We start from the raw sequence: 21,606 nt of genomic DNA, 5'->3' as shown, positions 1-21,606 counted from the left end.
CCGTAACCAGCTCTGGCTGTCACAGCCTGTGGCATGCCCATGTCATCAAGCAAGGTGTGACCCAGACCAGGATGGCTTTACACTGCCAAGGAGAACAAGCACCAGGTCCAGAATGTGACCGTGAAATTTTCATTAGTGTTGCTAAGGCAAAAAGGAAAGAACAGCTGTTGATGTTGGAATGTGTGCTGTTAGTTCAGCAGTCTACTCTCTTAAATAATTCAGTTTTAGCAGCTGCAGATTCTCTGATTAATTGGAAAGGCTGGGTAGCTCAGGATGCTGCAGAAGCTGTTTGATCTCAGAGGCTGGGCATGGAATGAAAGGAAGACTTCTTTAAGCGGGCACGGAAAGGTGATCACTATTTCTTATGTCACTGCTACTTTTTCCTAAGAAACCATGGAGCCAAGTTCATCTTCGGAGCTGCTGCAGTGTCTCCATGAGTTTGCATCTGTCCTGAGCTCACCTGCTCTGACCATAATGCATCCTTTGTAGTCCTGAAGGCCACAAAGCTGAAAACTCTCATGAGCAGGGATCCTCCTGCTCCCTTCCCTGGAAGATAAGCTACTCAATCAACATCAGTAAGCTAGGAACTGCTGGGTCCACCTGAAGCAGCTCTGACCTGCACTCTCCATTTATGCCCAGGTGCCTTCACACTGCCAGGGCTGTTTCCTAAAGCAGCCACCAGCTGTCAGCAGCAGCTTGCAGCCACTAAGACCCCGAGGCCAAAGCTGTTCCCCAAGAAACATGTCCTAGCAAGACCATTTCCACAGCCAGCTGTACTGGGAACAGCTGATATGGATATTTGCCCATGATAACCATCAGGCTTACAAGTGTTTGGCAGCATGCTCACCCTGTGGAAGTTTTTCAGTTTGGGAGGAGGGCTGTCACGGAGTCTCTTCATTGCCTGGACTGGAGAATCACTGAAGTAGGGGGGTTCTCCATCTACCATCTCTATGACCATGATCCCCAGGGACCAGATATCCACCTGTGGGAGACAATGTCATATCAATACACACACTCCAGAGGAGCAGGTCTTTGTTTTGCTGCTTTCACAAAGACCACAACACCCCTCCCATGACAAATGGTACTGAGAGTCCCCCACATTGATGTCCTTAATGCTTTTGGGCTCCTTACAGAAGTTTAACAAAGTCAATTTTGCACCCAGAACTGAGCCATGCTGGTGTTGCAACATGTAAAGGTGTGCAAGTAACTGCTTGAACCTGCCTGGTTGGTAAACAAAACTAATCAGTCTGCTGCCACCTGCCCAGAACTCCAGAGTTCCCATGTCTGCTTCCCCTGAGGTGAGCCTCTCAGAGCTCACATCTCCCCCCCTCCACCACCTTTATGGAATTGATTTACTGATCCCTATAATGTCACAGGCTGCTCCTTGCTCGCATTGGTCCACAGCAGACACAAGTCTAGGCCAAGCTTTAGGTGTAAAAATAGAAGAAGTTGATGCCTTGTTCCTAGAAGCAGAACAATCTGGTTTTCTACTGATTTAGGAAATATTGATGTTATCACCATCAAAGCTGTAGTCATAGTTGGGTTTATCTTCTAAATAGAATCTAGAGACTTCCTAGAAAAGCCAATAGTTATTTTCCTGTGACACTTCAGACTATTACTTGCTCTCCTGCTATTAGGGAGGTGGTCCCTTACCTCCGTGGTGTATGGTATCCTTGCAATGACTTCTGGAGCCATCCAATAAGGAGTACCCACCAGGGATTTTCTTTTAGGTACATCTTTACTGATCTGAGCACAGAAGCCAAAATCAGAGAGCTTGACCTGTACAAAGAGAAAAGCACCCAACCTTAAAAATAAGCCTTAAACAACACAGAGGGAAATGCCCCAGATAAAGATGACAAAGAGAGTAAAAGGGGAAAACAAGGGATGGGGAACAGAAAGGAATTAAGAGACAGAAGCTGCTGCAGCAGCAGAAGACAGCAAACAATTTGTCTGAGGAAACACACCCTGCCATCCAACGTCAGAAGAATGGAGTCGCTCTTGATGTCTCGGTGAATGACCCCCTGAGAGTGGAGATAGGACAGAGCCTGCAGCACCGACTCACACACTGTGGCAATCTGCTCCTCGTTCAGCCTGCAATCACAGACAGGGCACTTAAAATGTGCAGAGCACAGTGCTCCTTCACAGGGACACAGGGGTTTAAACGTAGACACTTTGGTTCCCTCTGACAATCACCATCTCACTTCCACCATTCTTCCATGTCTGTTACTGAGGAAAACATTTTTTACTTAATGGTTGACAATTTTCAAGTTTTCATAGGTTTAATACCAAGAAATTGCACTTGGAGTTCTGTACCTAAATTCATTCTGCAAGATGCTGTTTCAAGCAGTTCTGACAGGCAGCAGTGCTGCTTGATGCCAAGGTGCTGCAGTAACTGGTGAGACAGCTTTTTTTAAGCAAACACAGTAAAGACATTATTCACAAAGCTTATTGTGCAACTGTATCCACAAAACATCCAAATGCATAATTTGACGGCGAATACAGGGATCCTTTAGGTGTTTGCAGACACTTGGGGTACACTCACACCTAACTAAAGATAGCACAGGCTAGAAGCAGGGAAGGCACTACTGATTTCTACCACTGTTAGCACATGGAATATGAGCCCCAAGAAGCTCCTCTTTAGAAGCTGCTGCTGTTTAGAATAGCAATATAGAAACCTTCACAATCAAGTGAAAATGGTAGAAATGAAAGTTCTCTCCTGTACCTGGGGACAGTGACAGCTCTGCATGTTTACACTGACTAATGCTAGAAGTAAATTATTGCAAAGAATAGCTGAAGTACCAATTTGAGTACTGTGGATTCTCAGCCTGTTTCTAGCAGTTGTTCTGAACAACCCCTGGTTGAGGACAGAAATGAAACCTCCTGAAATTTGGATCTGCAAGTGAGCCTAAGGAGAAGAGACCACTCAGAAGGCAGAACTGTGCAGTGAACAGTACCATCTAAACCTGTAACAATTCCTATACCATCAGCTGAGAAATCTACACTTGTGCTGCTTGTTTGGCATCCTACACCTTATTCTTCCTAACCAGGACAGCTACAAGGTTGTAGCTGCACTGTGCTACACTGATGGCAACCAAATCTGAGAGATGTCAGGGGGCTACTTCTGCCTTTAAGATTTAATCTGAAAAGGGAGAGGGACAAAGGCTACCTGTGGCACTTCCCAGCACAGAACCCAATGCCTTTAGGAACAGTGCTTTTCCTTTCACAGTGCCTGAGCTAACCCACCTGAAAGCCCTGGGGTTCCCAAAGATCACAAGAAGTGCACTTTCCCCCTGTCATGTATGGAATTTGGTTTCAGTCAAGTGACTGCATAGTGTAAAACAGATTACTGGAGGATTACCTCACTCCTGGAGATGTAAATCATTCATTCCCCTCAGCAAAAGTTTAATGACTGCAATGATGGCATTTTCCTTCCTGGGAAAAACCGATAAAGGTTTGCAGCTTACTTCTGATAAATGTTATGGTTGTAACAGATCCTTCTTCCATCATGAGGTAAAAAAAAAAAAGCATTCACTAACAGGTTTAAAGGAAGCTTCTTTAAACAAATCTGGGCTGAGGTCTCACTGGTGGATATAAATACACAGACTCTTCATAAACCTCTTCATCGCTTTTTATCTGCAATTCAGTACTAGCCAAGAGCTACAAGAGTTTCATTGGCCCTGTAAGCTGTAACTGAGCACTCCTCAGAATTAAATGTTGGCTTGCAGACCCTGAGATGCCTCTGAACTCAATTCTGGAAGGGCTTGCCCAGGTAAGTGTCTCCAGGGCACTCCTTCCAAGTGGGGTTGTGGAGGCTACAGAGGACAATGTGGCTCTGGATGCCTCTCAAAATTGTACTTCCAAAACTCAGAACCCAACAGAGCAAGATACATGCCTTAAATCCACCAAGCAGAGTAAGATACATGCCTTAACCCCACCACAGGACCTAGGCCAAGCACATATGTGAACTAAAGGTATACTATGGTTTTTTAAAAACTGAATACAATTAGTGCTATCAATACTGCCTAACTGTAATCCAGTTAAGATCCTGAATCTTCCAAAAAGAAACTCTCATCCTACGGACCTTCTTGGTCAGTCATTCCACTGGCATTCCCTGTCCCAACTTCCAGCCTTGCAGGACCGCTCTGAAGCAGGAGGAGGGTGCTCCAGAGTCATGGGTAAGACACAATCACCATAACTGCATCAGCAGAACACCTTCTGAGAGGGACCAGAGGCCATCTGAGAACAACTTATTTGCCCTACAGAAATGCTTTGGGTACTATTGAATATGAAGCAGTATAGATAAGGAAACAAATTTAGGAGAGTGTCCAGTAGTTGCTATCTTTAGGCAATGAAATTTGGGAAGGAGTCCAGATCTCAAGGCTCTGCTGCACTTCTCCAGAGGAGTTAGTGAGGTTGAATTTGTGGCTAAGGTTGCACCACTGAAAACTATTTCTTTAATACTTATTCAATGAAGTCCCTGGCCAGGATTCCACAGATATAGTAAACACTTTATGTAAGTACTGTGTTTTACAGGGAAGGTCATCATGGAGATGACTAGTGGGTATCTAAAGGGCTCAGTACTTTAAATTAGTCCCTTCTACATCAGAAGTATTACCACATATTCAAAATTGATAACAGTTATAAACTGCAGTAGTTTCAGGGCACTGCAAACACAAGATCTCTGAGGGAACCAATTTGTCCCAGAAATCTCCACTCTGCTGTCCTTGCTCTCCCATATCGATGTCTGGGAGTTTGCTTTATACCTGATCTGAGACACGATGTCTGTGAGGGCTCCTCCCTGCAGGAACTCCATCAGCACCCAGAGCTCTTCTCCCACAAGGTAGCTCTTGTACATCTCCACGACGTTGACATGTTGATAGTCCCTCATTATCACCACCTGTAAAACCACAGTGGACAAGTGACCACCACAAAATCACTCACCACACTTCATCTTATCCAGCCAAGTGAGCACACACAATCCTGCAACAACAGTGCAGAGCCTCCATGCCCCAGCAACAGCTGTTCTTGGTATGAGCATAACACTACTAAAAAGGAAGATGATCCTGCTCTTCCCTTCCTTTTGCCACACTGATGGTTCCAATGAGGACAGCAGAATCCCACTGTCTCCAGCACTCTCACCTCATTGAAGAGGAGCTCCCGGCGCTGCTGCTTCCTCAGGTCCATCATTTTCACAGCCACCTGGCGCCCCGAGTGCTTCTCCCGAGCGATGCACACAATTCCTGTCGAGCCTTCCCCAATCTTGATGTAATTTTCCAGCAGTGCCCTGGGATCTCCCTGGTCCACAACCATCCTGAGGGCAGCTTTGAACTGCTCATGAGTCACAACCACAGGGTCCTCACTGGCTGGCTGCCCCTTCCCAGCAGAGTCCTGGGGCAGGTGGAGGTTGCTGGAACTGGTCTGGGTCTGCCTGTTCCTGGGGGACCCTGCTGGGGAGGGCCGGCCTGGTGGCACTGCCACAGCCTTCTCTGCTGTTGGGGACTTCTGGGGGGTCCCAGCTTCGGAGATCATCCTGGGGAACTCGGAGGCAGGTTGGTCCGGGGGGAGAGACTGGGCTTTGGCTGCAGGGCTGTGGGGGGAACCCCACTGCTGGGGCTTGAAGAAAGCATTAGGCTTCAAGAAGAACAAAGAGGAAAAACAAAGTGATGGTTGGATTAACAATCAGAGAGGTGAGAAATCAGTTCTGTGTCATCCCACTCTGACCTAGCACACCTTGGAGCAGACTGGAGTCAAGAGCTTCAGGTTCTTGTCTCCAGGTCTGTCCAACACATGGCTTGGATGAAGATCTCCTTAGATGCAAGATCTTCAAGAATCCCTTCGGGAATGGGTGCTACGCTTTAGCAGCCTCCAAACTGAGGCAGTTTTAAGGGAACATGCTTAAAAAAACCACCAAGGCACAAAACCCACAGAAAAAAAACTCCAGCTGCTAAAAAGCATTCCAACCTTGCCACCAAAAATCAGGGGCAACCTGTGCTGCAGAGAATTTGAAAATCCTTTATCCCTCCATGCCTCTGATCTTCCTTTGTATAAAAGGAAAGGGGATTCATGCCAAGGCTGTAAATCACTTTGAAGTCTTGGCCTAATTCCCTTTGGGTAATTACACTCTGCCGACTGAAAACACTCTCTGCACTTTCCACTGGTACCTGCAGAGCATTCCTGTCGATCAAGCATGGAATTAGCTCTCCACTTGGGAAAAGCACCAGGCACCAGGACAGCTGGAGGCAGCCAACATAAGACTCCTGCTACACAGAGCCACCTGCCCCCTTGCTGGCTTAAAACTGACCTGCAGTGAATTTGGATTAGCAATGCTCAAGGTTTTTGGAGACCTCCCACTCAAATGACAAGCAGGCCCAACCCTATTTAGTGTAGGAGATGTAGTAAGATCACAGCCTGTGGGAATGTGGCTTCAGGATATGCATTCCCATGCCAGGAAGGATAAACATTGTCGTGCTAATACTCACCCTGGAAATGTTGATTAATTAAAATCAACATTTAGCAGGTGAGGTACAAAATACATTATATACGTACATATGTATATGTAAAATATACATAGTATATGTATATAAATATATGCAAAATAATAGTAGATCTGTCAAAGAAGCAACTTCAGAAAGAGCAAACCCATCATTTATATTATAGGGCAAAACAGAAACTTCAAAGCAAAAAGCTTTCTCTCTCTCACAATTCAGAGAGATTATTAATAAAGTTAATAATATGGGCATGGGAACTGAAAACTGCCAATCGAGAATTTTTTACAAGAGCACTCATTTTCCCTGTCTCAGACAGGGAATAATTGTGTAGGATTTAATTCTATGCACTTTGGGTTTTAATCAAGGATTTTTGTCAAGAGCAGAATCTGCATAAGCCTCACACACAGAGAGGCCCTGGAAAACACGATTTAGCAGCATCAGGGCACAGCACAAACACAACTGCCTGTCAGGAGCTCCTTCCTCCCCGTACACCAGCTCCACCCCTGCAGTCCTGTGCTGACACGCTCACAGCAACACAGAATTTACTTCCCAAATCTTGTTTTGTCTCAGGAGAGAGGAAAAAAACCACGTTTTACATAACCCAGAGCATGCAGAAGGGCACACAACATGCATGCAAGCTCACACATGTTTGCTTGAGCACACATAAGTCTTATTTCCTGCTCCTGTAATCTGACAGTCCCCATGTACATCTTCTCTGTCTTGGGACATTTTGAGGTGTCACTGGTTCTACCACTCCTTCCCCTCATAAGGAAGGTGCATTCAAACTTACCATGGTGCTTTTCAAGGCACCACCTTTTCATTTCAGCCAGCTACCCAGCCAAGTGGTGGGTGCTCCATCTCTGGAAGTGTTCAAGACCAGGCTGGAGCAGCCTGGTCTAGTGGAAGGTGTCCCTGCCCATGGCAGGGGGTGGAACCCGATGGACACTGAGGTCTCTTCCAGCCCAAACCAGTCTGGAATTCCATGATTCAGTTATATTACTGTTCCTTTAATCTGCAATTACACATTTCTTACACATCATCAGCTCCATTTGAGCAGGAGACCCAGGTTTTCATCATCAGAGGCTGGTAAGAACATCTTAGATAAAAAACAATGGCACAGATCCCTCACTGGAGTAGGGAGATAGATTAGTCCTAAAGGTCTTCCCTATTCCTCTCCTCTGACAAACAGCTGGAGTTCACACACTCCCAAGCACATTCACTTGGCTGGCAACTTCTGATCCTGCTCCTGGAAGTGCTGAACATGGCAAAGGTACTCTGGGGAAGAGAGAAGTAGCCAGTTCTAGGTACTCAGGGGACAGGCCTCGAAGCAGTTTAAATCAGCCCAGAGTCACTGAGACAGCAATAAGTGCAGTTTGTGTTACACAAGGACTGCAATCTTTCAAAATCCTCTCCCTTGGAAAGGAAACCCACTGTGCCCAAAGCCTTGAGCCTGGATCCTTACACAAACTGCAAGAAACTGGACTGGAGACATCTCCTCCCTGCAACACCCTTCAGAACAGTCAGGTCGGTTTGGACAGTGGTTCCTGTCATCATCCTCCCAGTTCACAGCTGTTGGGAATCATCCAGGCCCAGCATCAGTTTTGAAGCCATGCACAGAAGACAGATGCTGGGTCAGCCCAGAACGGAAAAGAAGCAATGGCTGCATTTCCTATCCACTACCAGGAACCAGAGATTTTCAGTTTAACAAGAAATGAGTCATCCATTCAGGACAGCTTTCCTGGGGGAGCTGTAGCTATGAGCTGTCCCACCCTTAACAAAATCCAACAGTCTGACTTCCTGTGTGACAGCACCGTGGGTGCTGCTGCAAACCCTGCTGCTATAGTGGCCTGGCAGATAGAGCTATAACCAACACACTCCCCCCAAGTTAGTTCTGGTTTACACAGGCAGAAGAATACACTGCTAATGCAAATCGTGGCAATTTCCCAAATGGCAAAGGCTTTTTGGGGCCAGCAGAATGGCATTGCAGTTATGCCTTTACCTCACAGAAGGTAGTGACTAAGACCCCTCGTCCTTCCCAGCCCACGCTCCTGCAGCTCCGCCAAACCTTCTGCTGGAGATCTGGCTGCCATCCTGAGCTGTGCCTTGCAGCATCTCGTGGAGCTCAGGCGGACCACACATTTCCTCTGTTCAGGACTATTTTGATTCCAACATTAATCATAACAAGAACAGATGGTTACCCGATGTTTGCAATTAAATTGGCTGCATATGTAACCTCTGGAACTGTAAAGTCAACACTGCAGTCCAGTGAATAACTCTTACCTTGATCTGCAGGGGAGGGCCCGGCTTGTTTGAGGTGCTGGACGAGGGGAACACGCTGCGCAAGAGCCTCCTCTTCAGGCTGTTCTCCCGTGACTTGGAGTTGGGGCTGCCCTCCCCCGAGGGTCTGGCGCTGGGCTGGCGCTGAAGCCAGCCCTCTTCTGGGCTCTTCATGGCCGTGTCGCTCTCCCCTGGCACAGTGGGCACGTGCTGCAGCCCAGAGGAGCGCTGCAGACAGCTGCCATCGGCGCCCTGGAACTCCGAGGGCCCCAGGGAGTGGGCTTTTGTCACCATGCCGTTGGGATGAGACTGCCCTTCCAGGCGGGGTTTGTAATCCGGCCACATGGTCTGCCTCCGGGCCACCTTGGACCCACCATTGCAGTTGAGGTAGTTCCCATACTTTTCTGCCCAGTCTCCTTCAGGACTCTGAAGGTACATGTCTGGGGGTCTCTCATCTCCCAGGAGCCCGAGGGACTGGGCTCTCCTCCTGCTGGTGGGGCTTCTGCCTCTCAGAGTGTTCGAGCTGATGGCAGAAAGCTTCTGGATGTCGTTGAGCAACCCAGAGATGTAGCCTTCCACTTCCACAGTGCTGCCCCGCACCACGGTCTGGGAAACACAGGGAAGGTGAGAAACAAGTCAGAGTTGTAAGAATCAAGGCTCAATTTGTCTTGTCAAAGGTTAGATTTTGTACATATAGCCAAAGAAAACTCAAGGAACTCAGGAAAAATTACCAATTTTTGTCTTTTGTTTCAATGTCCTTTACTGAGGGAAAATAAAAGTCCTTGGGTTACATCCCGCTGTCAGAGCAGCAGTGCTGTCAGCCAGAACAGTCAATTCTGCTGTTGTACTCACATTCTAAAAGACTATGTTAGAGCAAAACCGGGATATTTCAACACTCCTGGCTTTCTTGTGCTGAAACTGTGTGACACTACATACATCACTAATGCACTCACCAAGCTCCTGAAATATTAGTTCTCAGAAGATCCAGCATGCTGCAAGCTCCATTTGCAAAACTCACCTTTGCTGTGCCAACACAAGGTTCATCTCTCCCCTGAAGCACTCTCAATAGCATTGTAATCAGCGTCCCTCAGTCTGCTTCTCTACAATTTCTGCTAATACATCCCAATCCTGACCACTGCAGACTGTGCTGTTCCAACTCTGCCTCCCTGCTCTACTCTGCCAAGCTATTATAATTAAAAATGATGAACAAAGGGTCACAGCAGCTCACAACTGCCTTGTAAGCAAACACTGAAGAACAAGGCTTCCATCCAAACAGGCACCAGCTCTGTACAGTAGGACACTTGAAGCTGTTGGTATATTAGGTAGTGTTCTACCTTGTTTTTTTCTGGAACTGAAAAGCTTACAGAAGCTTTTCTAGTGCTGGGAACCAAAATGTTTCATTTCTCCACAGAAATTCGCAGCACAGGATCACTCCTACACTTTCCTGAACCTCTGCTTGAGGAAAGTCCTTCCCTGGAGTGACAGCAATCTTCTGTTTGCTAACTGAGCTCCAGGGATCTTCTAAACATGCTGAATTAATTACATTGAGACTAATACTTAGCTGGTGCAACACAGTAGCTCCAGTAATTTCAACAGAACACCACCACAGTGCACAAACGAGCACCTGGTTTGCTCAGCATCTGAGAACGAAAGGCAGAACATTTTTGTTCAACAGGGTGAAGAAAGGACAACTCAACTCACTCCATGGCACACACACCAGCTGCAGCTGGAAATTCTGGTCTTCACTCCTACTCTCTCACCACACACACCCCCCTTCCTCCACAGCCCAGCTGCTGTCACAGAACAATCTGCTGGGGACATGAACTTTTTGTCCAAAATGGACAAAAGTAATTCCAGAAAGACATGGGTATTCTCAAAATAAGAAGCCTCCAACAACATGCTATGGCCTCTCCAGAAAATCCCCTGCAGTGCTCTTCTCCCCTTCTAGCTAAAACTCCCTAGAATTAGACTCAGGGCACTCCCATGAAGTCAGACCTAGCCCCAGCAGACAGGGAAGATGTGAGTTAATCTTGCTTTGCTGCTGTGTTTAAGCATTGCATCAGATTAATGAGGAAACATCCAAATTTGAGCCAAATGGATATGGAGTGCTCTTACATAGCTCATGCCTTACTGACCAAAACTGAGAAATTCTAATAAGAAAAGCACCTTTTTATAAGCTACACACAAACCCAGGAACTACTATGATAATTTAATCCAGGACTATATACAAGGGCTTGGCCAACTAGCACTTGAAAAAAAAAAAATCTAATTGATTGGTATCATCAAATCAGAGTTAATTCAAATGGAGTTTACCAGAAACAGTCAGCTTTGTTATGCAGTCCATGAGAGTGCTTGCATTTGGAATTACTGGGAAAAACAGTGTTAGTTTAAGATGATTCTTTAGTTTTTTAAAGCCTGTTGGGTATTCTGTCCTTGTTCTCTAAAGGATTTGCACCTCCTTTCAGCTTTTACCATCCTCGGGTTTAGTAAGTCAGACATGAAAGTCCTGACCAGAATAAGGCTCAGGGCAAACTGCAGGAAATCTCTTCACACACATTTCTGTTTCAACAGTGATGCCTCGCTATTTTTTGAGTATCCATGGCCTAATACTTGAGGAAACTTGGCTTGCTCTGGAAACACCATCGGCGCAGTGCCCAGAGGCTCCCTGAAGTCAAGATACAGGGGAGTGCTATCACTTCTCCCTGACCCAAAGCCCCCTACCCTGTGATTAATGAAAATTGGGTTGCTTGACGTGATTCTTTTCTTGATAAATCCATACTGGCTGCCAGCTATTACCCTGCTATCTCCTTGGAAGTGGTTGCAAATAGATTACTTGCTTATTTGTTCCAGTCTCTTTCTGGGGATAGAAATTATTCTGACTGATCTGCAATTCCTTGAATTTCATTAGGCCCAGCTGACTTGAAAATATGCAACTTCTTAGCTAAGTCTCATTTCTGTTCCTGTTCTTTTCTTATTCTGGTCTGCATTCTCATCCCTTCATCCTCATGCTAATTGTCAGCCCACTGATCACACTTAATGAAGACCAGAGAAAAATCATTAAACACTTAGGAATTCTCGGTATCATCTGTTAACTTTCTTCCAAAACCCGCAGTGAACAAATTCTTTCCTTCATCCTTCTTCTCCTCCTCATTGCCCTCATGACGTGTCCTCAGTGCCCTTTATGTTCTTTGAGAATAACATCTCTTTTTGTGCATTGCCCTTCCAGTTTTGCTCCTACATGAATTTCTTTTCTCTTTGCCCTTTATAACTTGACCTAGTTTCCACCCTTCTGAGCAATCCTCCCGCAGTTTAAGCTCATTACAGAGCTCCTGATCTAACCAAGTTGGTCTCTTATTACACATTTTATCTCTCCTCTGGATTGTGCTCCTATCCTCTACTATATTTTGAACCTCAAAGCACATTCAGGACACCAGGCAATACCTCCTGTCTTTTTTTTCCCCACCTATTCTTCCTAAGCAAGTTTTTCCTTTATAAACCAGCATTCTGCTCCAAGATCCTGATGAGCCATTTCATTTGTAGGTTTGATTATGTACCAAAGCTTACATTATACCAAATATAGTCCTCTTTATTCCCCATGCTTTAAGCACCTGTACACAAAAAGCTAAATATATTCATCAGATAGTCAACTCTTTTTTATATCCCTCCTAAAACCCAAGTAGCAACATCTCGGTTTTACAGCACACCTTCCAGTTTTTAGGCCCCTGCAGGGTTTTTTGTTTTGGTTTTTTTTTTTTTTTTTTAACTGGGAACAAAAACTTCTCCCAAGCAAGCAAGATTTTAAGCACAATATTTCTGTCACCATCTTTCATTTCCTTTCCTGAGAGGTCACCATGAAGTTGCCTTTTCCCACAGCATGTTCCTGCTGTCACTTACGCAGTCTCCAGATGCCAGTACCAGTAGCCATCTAAACCCACCCATCTACAGGAATCACTTCTTTTTCCTTACTGAAGGACATGGTTCCATTACTATGTCCCACTTTCCATTAAAATGCTGGTTTATTAACCCTTTTAGCCCATACCCTAGTTTAGTCCTTGTGTTCCTCACTTGTCCATGAACAGCAAGGCAGTGCTACATTGCTCTCTCTCCCACTTAGGCTTCCCTGGTAACTTAATTACCAGCCAAATTTGCTCACCCACAAGAATGACAAGCCTTCTAAAACTGGTCTCTCCACAAATTCTTCTCTTGGCTTCCCTGTACAACAGCTGAATGCATCCTGGGTCCTGTCAGCTACCATAGGAGCTTTCACAGGTCCCCATCACTGTGACAGGCAGCCAGCTGGTTATTTCAACAGCAACAGGTCAAGATCCTACTGACCTTATTCCTGATGAAGTTACTATCACCTTGGGCTATCAAAGCCTGCTATCCACTGAATTCCATACAGATACCACCCTTAGTCCCATTTATGGGGCACCAGAAGAAGTGCCTCAACTTGGAGGCAGCTCCCTGAGTAACAGGAAAGAACTGTCTGCCTCCCTCACCTTCATAGGCTGGAGCTGCATCCTTGTGATTCTTGAAGGGTCTACCACTGGCTTGGGGCGCCTCAGCGTGTCCAGAATATTCTGCCATTGAGGTGGCAGGCCCACAAATTTGCCCTCCTTTGGGTCAAATGAGGTGTGGACACGGTGCTCAAAGTTCTGCGGGGCCGAGATCTCCGGGCGTTTCTTCTTCTTCTTCCGGAACATGATGCCTGAGGGGGAGAAGGCAACACAGTCAGTGCCTGTCTAGGGCTGAAGTGCCCAAGCAGTAAAATCAGGTATCAATTCTATGAGTTAATTATGTTGTATTGAGAACATTTTCCAGTGAAAAGCACTTTATCAGGAGTTGATCACCTGCTTTTATAGATGAGGAAACAGGCACTAAGAGAGCAATGATTTTGCCCAAGGCCATCTTGCAGGTTCGTGGCTCAGATGGGATTTCTAGTGACTTCCCTTATTTCTACAAATTCATATTGCCTGATAAAACTATTTAAAAAGTAATTAAGAGATACATATTTATATTTTACCTGCTTATACCTACATTAAATGGCTTTGAAATCCACCCAGTTAAACAGCATTGATTCCACCACAAGCCTGAAATTTAAGGTGGCTGTGAACAGGGTTCAGGTTGTCTTCCCACTTACTTACTCCAACTAAGTAATAGCTACTTGGTTCCCATTTAAAGACAGCAGAGCTGTTGCCAAAGGAAGAGCTGCCAGAGACTGACTCTGGATCTCAGTTTTTCTTGCTTAGACAGAGGGCTCGGGAGGGAGGGAGGGAGGAGGTGGTAGGTGGAAATCAAACTCTGTCAGCAGGTAGCTGAAGAAGCTAAAATTAAAAACTAAGATTCTTTTCCCTTGGGGGCTTGAGAGAGACAGCTTGTGTGAACAGCCAGTGCAAGTGCAACAAGCCAAAAGCACCTAACACTGAAATATACCCAAACACAGGAGACTTCAAAATCTGAATTAAGAATTTATAAACAAATTTATAACCAAAAAAGATACTTGGACAGAAAGCTCAGAGATTGGACCTTTCTGAAATTGGGAAGATATGAAAGAAAAGGAAGAACCAGAGTTGTGCATGCAGACAAGACGTGGCAAAGCTGAAGGACTGCAGTGGATTGACACAACCTCTTCACAAAAACCAGATAGGGAAGATAGGGTGAGGTAAGGAGATTTTTTATGGAGAGCCAGGTTTTTCACAGTGGGGACTGGTGGGAGTGAGAGACAGACAGGCATAAATCAAAACAGGAGTGGTCCCAACAGCATAGAAGGAAAAGCTTTCCTGTGACCAGGAGAGTCCAACATTGGAGCAGCAGCCTGCCCAGACAGGCTGGGCAGGCTCCATCCTCAGGGGTTTGCTCTCAAAGCCGAAGCCCTGAGTAATCCAGCCTGACCCTCCAAGCTGACCCTGCCTTGAGCAGGGGGGTTGGGCTGCACCTTTCAAGGTCCCTTTTCCCCTGAAATGTTCTTTGACTCTATTTACTGCTTTAGGAAAAAGCTGCACAGGTTTTTTAAAGCAATTAACATCTGCCAATAAACAAAAATAACAATATTTATATGCTCTTCCTTTCCCAAAGACAACATTTCTATTGGCATTTGCCTCTCACTAACACTGCTTACAGCCATGGATGCCCTCTCTTCCCTGACATCAGGCTTAGGATTTTTGCCACTTAATCTTCAACTTTGCAGCAGTCACTCTTCCCCTGTACAGGACCTCAGCTTCCAACTATTTGTGCTGAGTAAATATTTACAAGGGTCAGAGAGACAGACCGCATAGAGAGATAACCCACTGCAGTGTAGACATGAACACACTTCTGGAGGACACCAGTCTCCAAAATCAGCACATCCCAGTGAAATCTATGTCAAACATTTCCCAGATTGTCCCACTCTAAACTTGTTTAGGGAGCAAAGTGCAGCCACCACCTGAACAATGACTTGGCTCCCTGGTGCTAGACTGGGATTGGATTGAAAATCCAATACACAATGGCTCCCAGTTTGGTTACAATGACCCTGCAGTCACAGGGATAGGAAGTGTTTGTATGGCAGAGAAGGACTTTGTTCCATCTAATCCCCCATTCATGCAATCCATCCTTGGTGAAACACCAACTTCACACACACTGTCCATTTCAACAGCCTACTAAAGATACCTCACAGGTGAAGAAGAAAACAAAAGGTTAGGAAAGAAAAGAAAAAAACCAAAAAGCTTACAAAAGAGGCTGGAAGCAACTGCTCTGCCCATAAGAGATTTTCAGCCAGAATAATCTTTGCTTAGAACAAGCTCCAATGAAAACCCAAATAGATCTTAATGGAGAGCTTATGGGAAGGGTGTCTGTGCTCCAGGTCTGTATTGCAGCTCCTCAAACAAAGTGATTCATCTCTCAGGCCCCTTAGGTGCTGCTTATTAACTAATAATCAAGACTAAAGTCAGAGGGCAATTCTTTAAGGAAAAAAAAAGTGCAGACAATCCCAGAAAGGAAAGATACTCTAATAGCTCATGGTGTTAGTAGCGCTCAAATCAACAGCTGGAGCTGCTGAGGAGCTTGAGAGCCTCCAAGGAAAGCAGGGTGCATCTCTGTAGTATCACAGCAAGTGGTTCAGTTCTGAATCCTTGACTATATGTGAGTTATGACAGCTCCTTGATCCACCTTAAACCCAGCCACAGCAACCCCAGGGATCTTACTATTTCAACTAGTACCTCTTCTGCTCCTACTCTCACAGCTTCACAATGAGAGGATACCCAGGGCACAGCAGACAGTCTTAAGTTTGCCTTTTAGTGCTTCATGTGGCAAAGGGTCCTGTAAAACAGGGTGTTACAAATGCCACAATCATTAGCACTTGTAGCATCAATGGTTTTCTGAACCATTTCCTGATTTCCTCATAACAAGAATGATTCTGGCTTAAGTATTTCAAAATGCAAAATTTTAAAGCCCAGGTGATATTTTGGCCCCAACCAGAACAGTGGCTCTACTTCACCATCTCTGCTTGCAGAAGCATAAACACAACACTACATTTGTATATTTACATAAAATCCCTATCCCTGACAATCAACATGTGGACTACAGCTGGATCCCATAGCCAAAAGCATGTTTCCAAAACCCAGAAAGGAGCACTTACTGAGTTCCTGGTCAGTTTTAAGTGACTGGCTGGCATGGCCTGCATCTGCCTTATTGGCTTAAAACAGACAGCTTAAAAACAACAAAATGTAATCAGCTCCAAATACAACACACCCCTGGGCATCCAGTGGCATTTGCTCTACATGGTCAGCATCAATCCCTGATTATAAAGAGATCAGACAGGTGGTTTAAAGGTAAACTGCATTAGGATCAAATGAAATACATGCACTAAAAATAGTTATTTGAAATCCAATGAATTCTAATAATCTTGGTAGGTTTTGCATCTCATTGAGGAGGTCTGTATTTAACCAGTCTCCTTTCACTTTGTGGTTTTCATGCAAGACCTATTTACTTGCATTTCCAATGCCCAGCTAAAGAATATTTATTGTTAAATAAAACACATAAACCAGGCCTTTTCTAAGTCAGTAAAAAATTCATAAGAACATTTTATGCATATAAGATTTTGTAAATCAAGCCAAACCTGTATTTAAACATAGACAGCATCCCTTTAATACAACAACACAAATACTGTGACACTGATTTTATAATAATCTACTAGACTTTAGTCTTTCATTCAGTGCTGACAACTGTACTGTAAGAAATGTCACAAACATAAATAATAAAAGTCACTACCACAAGACAAAAGCAGTCGGAGATTGAAATTCTCTCAGCGATCCATTCCTGCTGCCTGGGAAACCACGTTAGGTTTTTCAACTCCAGATATAGCTGTTCCTGGATGATACAGTTCCAAAAGCTGTCACATCTGCCAGTGAGCACGAGAAAAAATCCCACAGCCAGCAGATCCAGAGCAGGGGGAGGGATCAGCTGGGAAGGAGGGGCAAGAAGAGAGAGGGGTCAGCCTCAGATGAGAGGAGGGGGTGGGAAGATTAAGGATGGAAGGGGAATGAGTGTTAGTAAGGGAGAGAGAAATGGTTGGGAGACAGGCAACCCGAGGAGGAGGGCACAGAAAAGAAGCAACATCACCCGGAGGGGGAAGAAAAAAAAAAAAAAGAAGTAGATAAATGTTATCAGGAGTGGCTCGTTCCAACGCCCAGACAAAGGCAGCAGCATGCACTGCCTTTTCACCCGACCTGCCTCCACCCTGCTCATGTCCAGCCACACGTTCCACTAGGACACCGCGCCGTACGGAGCCGTGCTCATACCCTCCCTCACTCACACATGCACTTGATGATAGCACGGCAGCACAGAGCTACTTCAGTCTCACTTGTGCAGTTTCCAGTTAAAAATAAGCTCTCCCTCCCCCTCCTTGCTGCAGCACTGAACTCGCTCATCAGCTCATTGCGTCGCTATCGCAGATCTCGATGCAGTTCCCTACATTCCTCCTGCCCCGGACGAGAGATAACGCTTGGTCCCTGGGCTCAAGAAAGCCATTCCCATCATTTCCAAGTCCTCCCACAGCTGATCTGCCAAACTGCTCTGGCCAGCTCCAAGAGGAGAGAGAGAGACGGAGAACTCTTCCTACAGGACCTGAGGAACTGCAATATGCAGATTGTGTTTGCAGTGAGAAGATGAAGATCCCAGAGAACACACCAATTAAAAGGAAAAATGTATTTCCATACTCTGCTACTCAGGTCACTGTCATGTGCTGCATTTGAAATGGATTACAAGTTAACTAGGCCATTATCCATGCATGTCATATGCATGTGTTCACACAAATGTATGTGTGAATATGCACACATGGAATTTCACTGCATCCCATACCTTCTAAAATACTCATGTTTGCCTTCCTGAGGTTTCCAACACTCTTAGTATTTATAACAAGCCATAAACTATCACAGCAGTTTGCAAATAAAGGGAAATGACAAGTTAGGTCCCTGAAGAGCTGACAAACTCGAACGTGACTTCACACAGCGGGGAATGGCAACAAGGGTCAGTGAAAGGGAAAAAGAAAAGCCAAACGGTCCAAAATCTGAAATGGGATCTAAGAGCACTGCCCTGATACCTTCTACATTTTTCTGCAATTCTAGTTTTAGAAATATTGGTTGAAGTATTTTTTTCCTCCTAAAGGAAGAGTGAATATTTCCTAGCTGTGCTATCCCTTTCCTCATTGCAAGTCCTTTCCTTCTATTCCTTTCTCCCTCACCAGCCCCCCATGGCAAAGCTGCATGTTGGAGCAAAGCAACAGCACAGCAAACTGATGTAATGCTCTAAATCCTGCCCAAACACACACGAGAGCACAGATTAATATTACATTAGAAATAAGCTTAGGGAAAGACATATTTGTTATATTGGTGGGTTTATTTCTGAGGAATGAGAAGAACAGCACAACTGGCTTGACATTTTTGGCCATGCCTCCACTGAGCAGGGTCTGAAGGTGCTGCCTCTCTCTCCTCTGCTCCATTTCCTTGCTCATAAATTAGGACTAAATCCCAGTGAACGCCTATTTGCTCAGCTTGTTTGGGACGCTGCTGGGTTACATACTTTTAGATGTGTTTTAGTTATATTATACCAAATTCATTCTGAGACATATATAAAAGCACTTGCAAAGAAAAGACCTCTTGAACTTTACAAAACCAGCACAGGCATGTACCAAATGCTAATGGGCTTTATCCCTTAACAAATAACAAAGTTTTCCATTATTTACAGTCCCCTAGAAATCCCAGCTGAAGTCACCATCCCATTGTGCCTGTCTCTGAAGTCAGGCCCCACCCTCTAGAGGTTTCATCTAAACAGACTAAAGGTGAGGAAAGGGAATTATTATCCTCATTTGCAGATGAGACAAAAAACATTACTAGCCCTGTTTCTTCCCACCTATGTCTAGATGAGCAGATCTACAACATCTTCGAGGTATGTCTCCTGGCTGCTTTTTATATCAAGGCCAGATCCAGGCCCAACACACCCTGGCTTGGATGGAAAACATGGGTGCAGGGCCCCAGTGGAGGCCAAGACATGCTCTGACCACAGGTTTGATCTCAACATGTAGGTCCAGAAGCCTTGACAGAACTAAGCAGCACAGACAGAAATCACACCCAAACCTCAGCTGCAGTGCCTTCATTACCAGCCTCTCCCCCTTGAGCTCAGTGTGTGAGAGGGTACAGCCACCAAACGCTGCTGCAGCACCAGGGAAGGCAGATCACTCACCGTGTCCTTGGCACGCAGAGCCAGCAGGACGTGTGCTGCAGGTCACCAGGCTGAGACCAAAGCCACAACAATGCCAACCCTTCTCCCCCACCTCTTATGTGATTCATGTGGCTCATGTCCTGTTCTGGCTATACCAAGCCATGCTGTGCTGCGCCTCTGACACTCACCTCACACCCACATCCCCTCCCTGACCTCTGTCCAAAGAGCAGCTGCATTGTCCCACATGGACTTCCCCACATTATTTTGCTATGAAGGATGCATCAGGGTTAAAACCAGGTTGCTGTATTTTGCTGTTAATCCAAAGGACCACAGAGCTTCAAGACAGGGCTTGAAGGATTCAAGGGCTTCACTCTTCACTGTCTTGTGTGACAGATCCATTCAAAACCAGCATAAAAGTACTACTGAGATTAGAATAAGAACGTTTAAGGCCCTGTCTCCAAAAATCCACATGAATAGCAACATCTCGCATATCAGACAAGAGGTTACATTGGGACAAGCCAAGGGGCCACATCTGGCATGTGAGGTCACATGGCAGGGGAAGGAGCCAAGGCACTGGGCTGCAACACTGGGCACCACATCCTGCAGCTCCATGTGAGCCCTGGAAGCTCAGCGCGCTCTTGCACTGCTCACAGACCCAGCTGCCTCTGGCACACGGGGCTACAAGAGGGAAGCTGCAGCTCCATGTGTAAATGGGCACAGCACAGATTTTACTGTATGCAGGAAGAGTCACACACTCAGGGAGCAGGGCTGGGTTCTCACAAGCAGACCTGTCCCAGCAGAGGCACTGGTGACCACCATCCTGGATCACCATACACCATCACTCCAGTAGCACAGCAAAGGGCTGACAGAGACACCCTAGCAATTCCCCAGATGACCCAAGTATAGAGATGCAAGAGTTAAACTTCCTTCCAGCCAACATTTAACCATCTCAGTCCCTAGTTATGCTCATCATGTTCTCCCAAAGAGAGATACAAATATATTTAATTGCTGTCAGCAGCCTGCAAGACAGTTTGCTTGTGTTGTCCCCACAGGATAACTGATGGGAAAACTCCAGCCCAGGCAGTGCCCCCCAAAACATGGAAGGACCGATTTGCTTAACCCCACAGCCTGCCTGACTCTCAGTGCCTTCCTGCTCACTGCTGCCAACACTGAGATGCAAATTTAAATTACAACAGACAAGTCTTCTCCCAGGGAATATCAGTTATCCTGCTCTGTTTGCCACAACTGTGAGTGTTCACACAGCCCTCTGTATGTTAAACCTGAGGTGCACTCCTAACACGAGATAAATTACTGCTATTGGCTACAGCTACATTTCGTTCATCAATTAATTACAAAATAATCTAATTACTACCACTACAAGTTAAATGGCTGAGCCCTAGGGAAAGTGTACTTTCCTGAGACATTTTGAGGGAAACAGATTTCAACTTTTAGTCTCTGGGCACCCTCCATTCCCACTGTTCTTTTTTGCCAGACAAATGGAAGGTCAGTCTAAGAACAGCAGTACCATTGGTAAGACCAAATGGCAGTGCATTAGTCCTTGAATCACATGGTAATCCTGCAGCTTAAGAAACCATAATGAGGAATTCTTTAAAAACAAGACCTGTAGCAGCCAAGTGCTGATTTTGTGCTCCATTGCACTAAGTCTGTGACATTATAACTCAAAGTCAGCGAGACTGGTGCAGGAGCAGCATTGGTGCCACTGACAAGGAAGCTGCTCCCCAGTCCAGAACCCCCCCAACAAGGTGTCAGAGGTTGCTGGGCTCTCTGCAGCCCTCAGTGCTGAGCAGCACAACTCCTGGTGAGCCTTCAGCTACTCCTGCTCACTTGTGTCCTGTCCAGGTACAGTGCTCATGTGCTGCTCTGAACAGGATGGAACTTCAGTAGAGTACCCCTGTGGGTGCCCAAAAAACCCTCAAATGCAATACAGAGTTCAGAGCCTGGCTGTGTGTTTTTTACTTGCAGTTGGGCTAAGCTAGTCCAAGCTGCTTTAAGCAATTTTGTTTAAAGCAATTTACACAAATATTTAGCTCTTTTCTCTGCCTGTGAATTTCCCTAAGCATATTACAGAAGTAGGTTAAAAAGAGCTCTTCTTTTCAGATTGGAGGCAGGACAGCCAAACTTTAAAGAA

General features: G+C 45.6%; 1 protein-coding gene across 5 annotated transcripts in view; it reads right to left on the bottom strand.

Moving 5' to 3' along the window:
• The window catches only part of PAK6 (p21 (RAC1) activated kinase 6), a 38,681-nt gene that overhangs the window by 3,442 nt on the left and 13,633 nt on the right, over window positions 1-21,606 (bottom strand). For 3 of the 5 annotated variants that reach the window (XM_077179747.1, XM_077179748.1, XM_077179749.1), the window contains 7 exons: window positions 13,265-13,473; window positions 8,769-9,371; window positions 5,140-5,631; window positions 4,764-4,897; window positions 1,965-2,091; window positions 1,654-1,779; window positions 848-982 (listed from right to left, as the gene is read on the bottom strand). In XM_077179747.1, coding sequence (XP_077035862.1) covers window positions 848-982; window positions 1,654-1,779; window positions 1,965-2,091; window positions 4,764-4,897; window positions 5,140-5,631; window positions 8,769-9,371; window positions 13,265-13,473 — 1,826 coding nt within the window. Of the gene's footprint in view, window positions 1-847; window positions 983-1,653; window positions 1,780-1,964; window positions 2,092-4,763; window positions 4,898-5,139; window positions 5,632-8,768; window positions 9,372-13,264; window positions 13,474-17,009; window positions 17,202-21,606 lie in introns of all 5 variants that reach the window. The other 2 variants (XM_077179752.1, XM_077179751.1) reach the window with 2 other exon arrangements.

This window comes from Agelaius phoeniceus, chromosome 6 (assembly GCF_051311805.1).
Source record: "Agelaius phoeniceus isolate bAgePho1 chromosome 6, bAgePho1.hap1, whole genome shotgun sequence".
In the NCBI taxonomy this organism is placed as follows: Eukaryota; Metazoa; Chordata; class Aves; order Passeriformes; family Icteridae; genus Agelaius; species Agelaius phoeniceus.
This window is presented reverse-complemented; position numbering and strand designations above follow the sequence as displayed.